An 11457-nucleotide genomic window follows, 5' to 3' on the forward strand; every position below is an offset into this window, starting at 1 on the left:
AAATTATTATTATTATCCGCTCTCTCCTTCCATTTAGCTCTCTTTGTCAGGCTACCGACGCCCTTTTCCAATCTCTCAACTTTCGACTGATTTACATCGTTTGTCGAAAAGCGACATTATAATTTTGCAAAGACAACACATTATAAAACCTGTGCTGCTCAGAAACACTGCTGTGATAGCCCGTATAACTTGTGAGGCATCGTGGTGGAATCAGCTGCTCGTCAAAATAATGAAATCAAAGAAATTAATAGTTCCCTCCTTTGGGCAATCTTTTAACGATTTTTTTCTTCTTTTTTATGGGGGTGGGTGGAGGTGGTTTGAACACATTTTACGTCCATTTAAAAATACACGTTGATCAAAGGCAGAAAACGATGTAAATATTATGCAGTTTGCAAGGACACTTAAACTTTGAATGTCACCAAACGTTTGTGGCCAGTTTCTCGCTAATTGTAAAGCTACCTCTGACATCAGGCGACCCCCACCACCGTAAAGTTCAAAATGTCTTTGTAAGGAGTTAGCCTACGGAGCGGGTTGTCCCAGCACGTGAGACATGTATTTACCAATGTCCTGTCTTGTTGTGCGTATGCGTGAGTGCACCTAACCTTTGTAACGTCTACTGCCATTGTTAAGGACCAAGACAAATTTCTCCCTGCGAGATGAATAGACATTGTCATTGTCATTGTCAAATTCTGAGGTAGCGAACTGACGGGCACCCCCCGGGGCAGTGCCACTGACTGTAGTATCTTTAGGCCATTCCCAAAGGGGCGATATTTCTCGTTCAGGCATAGTAGAATTGTAAATGGGCTGATTCATCATGTCACGCTAATAACTGTGCCTGATCTACAACAGGGAACTGCTGCTTTTTCTTTCCTGATCCTTACTATTGTCGTTTTCCTCTACTTCTTTTGTATGTTTGTCACTCTCTAGTGACCTACTATTTTGCTGGGGGTGACTTGATAGTCGAAGCAGACCTGGTGCTGTTGAAGCTAAAGAGGTGAGCAGTCCAAGTCTGATTCCCTGTAAAGACTTCTCTGTTGCCACCCACCCCTTGGCGCTCATATGACCTTATGCAGTTGCGAGCGCCGTAATGCCCTCTACTATAAAAAAAAATAATAATAATAGAACTGACGGGCGCCTGATTCCACCGTGTCGTGTCATAATTTCTATCTCCACACTTCCGAGACGTTGCTGCAGGCATCGTAATCCTATCTCTTGACTGTCGAACTCTTCTCTTGGGTGATGGTGTTTGATGTTGTTATTGTCTTTGTTGTCGTCGTTGTCTTGTCGCTTTTAGCATTGTTTGCAATGGGTCCGCTTGATGACAGTCGCGTTTGTGGGTAGTTGGCGGGTGTTCTGGTGTGGTTTGCCTCCTCCTTCTTTCCCATCAAACATCGATCGTATCTCTCCTTCTTTTCTTTTTTTTTTTTTTTTTTGGTGGTTTGTTTGTTGTTGTTGTTGTTGTTGTTGTTTTTGTTGTTATTTTTGCTTTCTTTTTTAAAAACCCTTGTGGCACCTCTAATCTTTGGCATTTATGTGATCTAATTGTGTTGCAAATGCGGTAAAACTCTTGCTCAAACAAACAAAACAGTTACATTTCGCCAATACAGCTGACAGCCGGGAAATTGCTTGATCGAACTGGATATTGGTGGTGAGAAGTGGGGACTGTGAGAGGCACTGTGTTGGGTTGTAGGCAGAACAAAGCTTTGGTTCGTGCTGTCGACATCATATTATTATTTTTAAGGTAAAAATACATGACATTTACTTCGTGAGGAAAAATGTGAAAAGTCGTTTCGGAAATAGGCCATGTTGTACATCATTCGTAGAATGCGGCCTACTTGTGTAACATTTCTGATTTGTCCTCCCTCGATTTATGGGATAAATAAATAGGATAAGGGAAAGACCAACGACGAGTTCGCACGACATTGTGACTGGCTGACGAATAGGGTAGGGCAGTGTACTCTGTCTGACAATCTTGCTCACGGAGAGGTTACGCAGAACGAGTTATGTTTAGTATAATAATAATAGATCGCTTTTGTTTCGTGCAAATTCCTACTCTCAATGGCAAACTCTCTGCACTTTGGTCTACAATCTATATTATTGCCCCAGCAGACCTGAAATTATTCGGAATCAGTCTCAACTTCCTGAGAAGCATACAATGCAAGCTGCCATTTTATAGGCGGTAATATACTAACAGACTGACAAGATCTATCGCTGTCTATGCAGTTTCCTGGGACACTTAGGCCGGTCCCAGACTGGCTCTGTAGGGCTGACCTGTAGGTGGCCTGGCGCACGCCGTGTGCGTGTCAGCACAGCCGCACTGTGGGTTGGCGCCTGTGTCTCAGCGAGCGCGAGCCGGCACAGCCGCAGGGTGTGTTGACGTGTGTAGGTGTGCAACTGACGGAACTGCCTTGCTATATTTAGGTACTGTGTAATCCAAGACCAATTATACCAAGACCGGACAACTCTTCTTTACGTCATGTGCCAAGTGCAACCCCCACCCCTCACACACACACACACACACACACACACACACACACACACACACACACACACACACACACACACGCGCGCGCGCACACACACAAAGACACTTGCAGCTGCGTGCGGCGATGCTCTTTTCCCTTTCGTCAACCCGCAGCCACATCCCGAATCGTCAGCCACCCCCCAACCTTTGACACGGGTCAAACTTCCATCTATTTATAGGTAGTTGAATTACCGGAACATGTATTAGACGAAGTGATTAGCAATGATAGTCGGAATAGAGAGATTGTTTTGGTCTCTCTTTACTCATCTGCACCACACGAATTTAATTGATGTTTTTCCCTGGACTCTGCCTTTACTAAAGTCTCGAATCTAGATCTAGTTGTAATCTAGTTAGAGGTTGCAGATTAAATAAATTGCCGACAGAGAGAGAGAGAGAGAGAGAAGGGGGAGGAGTAGATCTTGCGAGAACTTTCGGGCAAAACAAAATGGCGACCCGCGTAGTTCGGCTCGATTCGAAAAGTGAAAGAGCCATAGCATCTTTGTAGACGATCAAATTAGCTTAGTTTTGTGCCATAACGTCATTTTTTTCTTTGCTTTTGTTAATTTGATCATCCACACCGATAGAAAGTATTTCGAAATTAGGAAAAACAGGTCTTGTTTCCCACTGGGTGAGAATAGCCAACGCTGGCAAGTCTCATCCGGGGTGAGAGGTCAATCGTAGGGTTTTTATTCTCACCCCGAGTGAGGATAGCCACTTCCTTACTTAAATGATTAGATATCTAGGTGATTAAACTTGATCTTTTATTAACAATATAAAAGTCAATTTAAGCTTCATTTCGTTAGAAAAAAATGTTAGGTTTGCTAACTTCTTAGACTTTGTGTTAAACAACACTTTTAACAAAACGAATCATTACAAGCCTAGGCTTGGCCTTTATTGTGATCTCGAAGGTTTAAAAGTAGAAGTAGAAGAGTCTATTACTAGAGTCTAGAGTCTAGATCTAGTCCAATTTATTTAATCTCTTGAATGTACTGGATAACAGAAATCTGCAACCTGCCACTAGATTACAACTCTAGATCTAGATTCGAGATTTTAGTAAAGGCAGAGTCCAGGGAAAAACTTCAAGAAATTCTCGTGGTGATGAGGGATGGGATCGGCCGATCAACCCGATCGCCCGACTCGATCGCCTCAAAAACAAACGTGTTTGTTTTCAGTTTCAGGCGATCGAGTCGGGCGATCGCCCTCGATCGGCCGATCCCGTCCGTAGTGGGCACCCCGTATAAAGAGAGACCAAAACAATCTCATTAAATAATATATCGCGACTATCACGGCACATCACTTCACCTCTATACATGTTCCGGTAACTACCTATAAATAGATGGAAGTTTGACCCGTGTCAAAGGTTGGGAGTGGCTGACGATTCGGGAGGTGGCTGCGGGTTGACGAAAGGGAAAAGCGCTGCGGTGATAGTTTACATTGGTAATGCAAGGCTAGATCTAAATACCTAGGCGTACGACAACAGTCGAAACTAGGTCAAGCTCTCGATTCGAAGTTTCAAAGTGTGATAAAGTGCCTTTCTTGGTGATTTTGTGGCCAAGTGATGATGCTTGCATCAATATTTAATAGTAAAGCACCCAATAATACTTACTTCTTTTTGATTTTGATGATCTGTGAAGAGTTTCAGTCGAAAATAAACACGAAGCAAGCGACACATGTCCGCCATTTTCACAACACTGTTGAATAACACATTTGACGCATCGCGCAGCTCTGCTAACAAAAAACAGACGACACAGATACGCTGCTTTAGCACACGATAATGCTTACATTCATTTGCACGGTGCGAGCCAGGCCATCTACAGGTCAGCCCTACAGAGCCAGTCTGGGACCGGCCTTAAACTTTGGATATCACCAAACTTTTGTAGCCAGTTTCTCGCTAATTGTAAACCTACCTATGACCCCAGGCGACCCCCACCACCATAAAGTGCAAAGTATCTTTGTAAAGAAGTAGATCTACCAACAACTCCAAATGCTCAGCAACTCGCTTCCCTAGAATTACAAAGTTCTATGGCTGGGTACCCATTCCCACCTGGGTGAAGTGAGAAAAATTCGTGTAACCTCACGATTACGAGTCCGGTAACCTTACCACATTTTTGTCCTGTAGCATACACCACATATTTTACATAAGGGAAAGTCACTGTGTCGTACAAGCAAACCTCTCAGACTTGCTATTAGAAACTATTTTCGAGTGGGAGATTGGCAGATTCTCTGGTGTGGTTTGCTCCTTTTTTCCTATTAAATGTTTATTGTCGTTGTCTCCCTTCCTTCATTCTTTTGTGTTTGCTACTCTCTTATAACACCTGTAATCGCGTTGGCTCGTATTTGGCCTAGTTGTGTTACAAGTACCGTAAAACCTTTGCTAAAAAAATAAACCAACATTTTTTTTTCAATAGAGCATCGAAATCTATAGGCGTGGATTTCTCGAAGGAATCGGATTCGAGGGGAAGAGGGTACATGGTTATAACCAATTAATGTAATGATATCAGTGTGCCAGTGTGCACAAATCCAATCGAATGAAACCAGGGGAACTGACATTAACATAAAATCCATAAAATCAAGCGTTTTCGCGTTTGCGCTCTCACTCAACATTCATTTCGTTCGTAGAAAATAGCTTCAAGTCCGATTTTCTTTGAATTGGTCGACGGTTTACATCACTATTAAGTTGTAAAGAAATACAAATTTTCCTCCCTGTGACGTGCCATCGTTCAGTTGCATGATCCCTTTGGGAGAAAGGTGATTATTTTCCAATGTACTTAACTGAATATGCCATGACAGTGGGTAGTTTTTTCGTGTCAGCTTGAGACAGCAAGAGTGATATCTCAGTAAACAGATTGTTTAGTTTGAAACATGAGAATGGTAGACGCTGGTGTCAACTTGGCTATTTTACATTTATATATATGTGTGTGTATATAATATATATATATATATGTCTGTGTGTGTGTGGGTGTGGGTGTGGGTGTGGGTGTCAGTGTGTGTGTGAGGCCCTTTAGACTTATGTCAGTTGCTCCTGAAGACGCCTTCGGGGCAAAAAATTTTGTTTGTTTAGTTTGTTTGGTTCTTGGTTCTTGGTTCTTGGTTCTTTGTTTTGTTTGTTTGATTTATTAAAGTTTTGAAAAGTTTTTTTAAAAACGTTTATTGACCGAAAATTACTCAAAACTCTTCTTCCTTACTCTATTGTATATTCAATGTACACACACACACACACACAGGGGGCTCTCGTGGCCTAGAGGTAAGGTGTTGGCCTCTCATTCAAAGGTCCCGGGTTCGATTCCGGGTAGCGACCAAAAAATTTTCTTCTCTAAAATTGTCTCCTTTCACATCCTTTCCTGATCTCTAATAATGTTCTGTTGTCTGCTTTCATTTCCACTTTCTGTCCCCACCCCCTCACCTCCTTTGCCACCTCCTCTGGGCTCCTGACTCTTTCTGCAGCCTTTCTACTGCTACTCCTTGGCTCCTCCTAACTGCTGTCTTTCTGCCACACCCCTGATCTTCTGGTAGGAAAGATCTACACCTAGCCTTCTCGGACAAGGGCGAAAAATCTCGGAGGGCCCGTGTGCAAGTTGCGCACGTTAAAGATCCCTTGGTGGTCTAAAATCGATAAGAGTAGGCTTCGGCCGCCACCCGGGCAAAATTCAAAATTTTCTACCAACTAAAAAGTATTAGGTGTGTCCCGCGCGCTCATATGACCTTATGCAGTTGCGAACGCCGTAAAACCCTATACTAAACAAACAACAAACAAACAACACACACACACACACACACACACACACACGCACATACACACACACACATACACACACACGCGCGCGCCCACGAGCTCACCGTTATCTCAGTCTGTCTCATGCATGACTATGGGACAGATGACCCTGGTTCGAAATACCTACCAGGCATTCTGAACTTTTTTTTGCGGGGAGGGGATGGAATTTGTATACCTTTTAGCGGTGTACTTTATCGGAGATGGGCGTTATTTCGTTGATGTTATTGAAAGTTATGTTAGGCCTATACAATGAATCGCATACACACGCACACACTCGCCCCCCCCCCCCCCCCCCCCACACACACACACACACTCACACGCATACTCACACGCGCCCAGGGGAAGAGAGAGAGAGAGAGCAGGGAGAGAAAGGGAAAGAGAGAGCAAGTAACTGAGATACTTCCTTTATCTATGTGAGAATTTGATTCATCTTGGGGTATTTGTCCCTCCACATCCAAACAAACTAAATCGACAAGCTAAATAATGGAGAACAAGAGCCGCAATAGTGTATTAGAAAATGGGGACATAAGGAAAGTTAAAAGTACAAGCAATTATAGCTGTCGTAAGCTTAAGAGGTAAACATTATAAATACTATTATTGTTTCAGCTGGTTTCTCCTGGTGCATATTAAAATGTATGGTTTACGTCTAGAGTTCAGCAACACCGTTGCCATTTTCACTTAAGAAACTACTTCTGCACTGATAATTGTGTTGGAAACTAATTTTATTTTTTTTGGCCTCCAAATAAGGCGCAGAGGGTCTTTGCAAATATGGTGAGCGATATCTTCATCTAATCCTGACTTTTTTTTTTCGTTTTCTCACTTTTTGTTCTTTTGTTCTTTTATACATTTGACATTTGTTTGGTTTGGTTTCGTTTGAGTATATATTTATACTCACGGACAACAGAAAGTATGATTAAAAATCAAATATTGTACTTACAAACTAATTTTCCTTTGAGAAGTTGTTTCTTTTCTAAACGATACACACGTCAAAGGAGAAGTCATGAGGATATTGAATTTTAATTGAAACATTCATTTTTACATGAAATATTCATTATAGGTTGAGCACCCCATTTTTCCAAATTCAGAAAATCAGTACCGCTTGTGGCACCCGCCGATTAATACCGTCGTTGCAAGGAAAAGATAAATTGTTGGATGAACTGCTTGGGGATTCTTTCTAGCGATTGCTCAAGTTCATCTAACGTCAGGGGCTGGTTTGATCGTTGTGGTAGCCGTTTTCCCATCCCATCCCACAGATGTCCATTAGAGGAATGATCTGGTGATACAGCTGGCCAGTTCATACAGCAATGCCATTGGTATAGAGTTGTTCTGTCAAGCCCTGCAATTATGTGGCTGGAATATAGACCTGGAAGCTGGTCTGTAGGGTCTCAAGTTTATCTCCCAGGGACGATTCCTCACAGTTCTCTCTGAGATTAGTCTTAAACTTGGGATATCACGTGTTTGTCAGTGATACAAGACGCGTTATGTTCTTGAGATGAAGGCTGTGAATGTGTCGGTCTTATCTCTACGTTGTGGTCCGAGCCTTGCCACTTCTAGGTCGATCATGTGTCGTTCCAGATGCCCAGACACATACCCACAAACATCATGATGTTTCTGTAGACGTTGAGCCTTTGAGCCACATCTGGCTGTGTACTCCCAGCCTAGAGCATTCCTAACGCTCGCCATCCATCACTTTCAGACAGAGGTGTCAGCTTTTGAAAGCAGAAAAATCGCTGTATTTAATGTTTTTCGGTTCCAACAGTCTTCAAGGAAGTGAATCATACGCTCAAATTCTAAACACGTGTATAAAAAAATCGCATTCTGAGGCAATTAAACGAATTGAAATCCAAACGATAGCGAGACAAAGAAAAACAAAATGTTGTTGCATTAATTCTTCATGATACATGCGACATCGTAAGTTGTTTTTATGCGACATTGACACCTTCATTATAGTCTTAAAGCAGGGTCGCTTCAATGTCTTATTATGAACAATAAATTACTGTATGCAGGCCTTGGGTTCATACTAATAACCACAGAATCATTTTCTTGTTTTCACGTGAAGCGTTACAGCTATTTTGAAATTCTTGATTGAGAAGAAATGATTTCTCTTTACCAAACATTGTTGTTTCGTTTGTTTACTTGCTCATTTTGTTCTGTTTACTTTGAAGCGCAAGCACGTGTGTTTGTGTGTTGTTGTGTCAATATGTTTGAGTCAAAACATAGTTTTCAATGGTGGTCCAAAGCTGGGATTAATTACCATATCTTGTTATTAAATGAATTGTCTTTACAGCACATCAGTCGTTGCATATTCATTATAGATGCTAGAAAGATATATAAATGGATAGATAGATAGATAGATAGAGAGACAGATAGATAGATAGATAGATAGATAGATAGATAGATAGATAGATAGATAGATAGATAGGTAGATAGATAGATAGATAGATGAATGGATGGGTGGACGGAGGGATGGGTGGATGGATGGATGAATGGATGGTATAGATCATAGATTTATATAATATAGTTAGGTAAATAGAAAGGTAGATAGATATATTATAACGTATCGGTATAACACGAACGGGTTGATCGTTGAGCGAAAGGTCATATTAAATAATGACAATTGGAATAGAAGCAAAACAGTTGATATCTACCAGCTCTTAACCCTGATTTGTTGTTTAGAAATTTAAGGTTTGAAATGTTTTGTAACATCTGTATTTTTTTTCTTTTGTCTTAAATGTTCGATCTTCTCCACCTCCAGCCAGAAGTGCCCCGTATGCCTGAGATCTGCCCTTAGCCTATAGATCTCGTCCCCATGTGAATCTCGGCCTCCTTCCTCTCTTTCTACTCCACGGAGGGGGGGGGTGGTGGTGGCCATCTTAAGCTTTGTCTTGTCAAGCTGTGGACTTGCTTCCTCAGTGTGTGTCCAATGGGGGGGGGGGGGGGCTTTACTTTTCTGCAACTTTAACCTTGTAATTTCTGTCACCCTCAGGGGTTCCCCGGCCGCCCAGGCGAACTGTGTGCTCTCCCTTTCAAGTCTTTCGCTCTTACTGCACAAATTCTCTCGAGACCTTGACGGCGACAGCCTGCAAGCGGCCAACAGTAGCTCGGAACACATGGGTCACTCGCGCTGGACAGTGGCCACTACCGATACGATCCTCTCCCTCATGGACATCAACCACAAGCCCAAAGAAGGGTTGCTGGGGCTCTGCCAGCAGGTAGGTGCAACTTAAGTGGTCGCTTTTTAGGACAAGCGGGCTAACCCAGATTTCTAGGGTTTCCAGAAATCTTGACCTACACCAAAAGTGGGCTTTACCCTACCTATAGGAGAAGTTTGATTTCATTGGTGTGTATATTTATTTAGTTAAAGAGAAAACTCTCCTTGTCTTTTAAAGAAACTGAACTAGGGGCAAAAATTGTACCTTCAATTTTGTCAAAACAGCCTTTTTCGGGATAGCCCCCTTGTGCTTAAAAGCGACCAAGTAGGAAAAAGAAAGAATGTTTCACGCTATAAAATGTTACTGCGCGCGAGCAAGCGTTAGTTATACGCTCGTAGTTATAACTGTTCCTCGTACTTGACACACATACGCAACACGAGAGACTACACAAGACCAAAACAATTAATGTAATTTATTTTACGCCCCTATCGACAGTTTGTGCTACTGAGACTGGCGAGAGCATACTGTTATTTTCTTACCATAAATGTGTTTGTATAATGCTATGTACGAGCTTGGAAGGGTGGCCCAGGACATACATATGGAAGGAGCTTGTATGCGGCCTATACCCTGCCAGGGGTGAAAGGCATTGGTTATGATGAATGATATGAGTGTATATTTTTGTCGCAGAAGCTTATGAAAGCACATTGATAATATTTCCCAATGAAGGGTCAATAAAATGTGTCCCAAAGAGGTTATATGTAATACTTGAGCTCGCGGAAGTGACGTCACACGTGTCAGACATGGGTGCCTTCCACACCCATAGGCATGGCCGGCGTGCTCCCATTTACATGAATAATCTGAACCCCCACCCCACTCCCCACGAGCTTTTGTAATATATAACACCTCCCAGACTCCTTATTTTTGTGCAAGCTTGTAGATTTCCTCTTTAGACTGCCCATATGCCTCCATATGAGTCTCGAAAAGTACTCACTCTTCTGTTGAACTGCCCTCGAGGTTCAGTGTCTTTGGGTGGACACACGCAGCCCCCGTTCGTTTACGTCGGGGACATCAGTTCCACGAAATCTTGTACATCTCATCCCATCGCATCTCATCTCATTTCATGCCCATCTCATCTCATGTTCATCTCATCTCTTGCTCATCTCATGTCCATCGTATCTCATCTCATCTCATCGCATCGCATCTCATCTCGTTTCGTCTCATCTCATCGCATCTCTTCACATTTCTTCTCGTCTCATCTGATGCTCACCTCATTTCATCTCATGCTCATCTAATTCTCATCTCATCTCATGCTTACCTCATCTCATGTCATCTCATACTCGTCTCATCTCATCTGATGCCCATCTCATCTCATGCTCATGTCATTCTCATCTTATCTCATCTCATGCTCATCTCATCTCATGCTCATCTTTTCTCACCTCATCTCATCCTCGTCTCATCTCATCTGATGCTCACCTCGTCTCATCTCATCTGATGCTCACCTCATCTCATACACATCTCATTTCATCTCATCTCATGCCCATCTCATCCCATCTCATCCGCAGCACTCTTCCTTGGACCGCTCCCCGGCCAGCTCCCTGTGTAGCGCCATGGCCCGTGTTGCCGCCGGCCAGCTTGTCCCCGTGTTCATCGCCACGGACGCCGATCGGATCCCCGAGCTTCTTGGCCGCCTCTCTCGTGACCTGCCTCTGGGGGCTGCCCCGCTGGAGTCGCCCATGTCCGCCTTCTGTAACGGGCTGGCGCTGGGCGTGATGCTGGGCAGGCTGTTCGAGGAGCACTTTGCCGAGATGACTGGGACAAAGGTATGATGTGGGAGGTTTTTTGGCTGTTGTGTTGGGTTTTGTTGTCGTTGTTGTTTTTTTTCATGTTGTTGTTTTTTTTGTTTGGTTGGTTGGTTGTTTGGGTCTTTTTGTTGTTGTTTTGTTGTTTGTTTGTTGTTGTTTTTTTGTTGTTTTTGTTGTTGTTTGGTTTGTTTGTTTTTTTCTTGGGGG

General features: G+C 42.9%; 1 protein-coding gene across 1 annotated transcript in view; it reads left to right on the plus strand.

The window, feature by feature from the left end:
- LOC101857972 (focadhesin) overlaps positions 1-11457 on the plus strand; it is a gene marked incomplete at its 5' end in the record, with an annotated part of 114263 nt that overhangs the window by 80793 nt on the left and 22013 nt on the right. Inside the window, 2 exon segments of the mRNA XM_035971712.1 lie at positions 9283-9508; positions 11011-11268. Of these exon segments, the coding sequence (XP_035827605.1) occupies positions 9283-9508; positions 11011-11268 (484 nt within the window).

The sequence above is a fragment of the Aplysia californica genome, unplaced genomic scaffold (genome assembly GCF_000002075.1).
Source record: "Aplysia californica isolate F4 #8 unplaced genomic scaffold, AplCal3.0 scaffold00487, whole genome shotgun sequence".
Lineage (NCBI taxonomy): Eukaryota > Metazoa > Mollusca > Gastropoda > Aplysiida > Aplysiidae > Aplysia > Aplysia californica.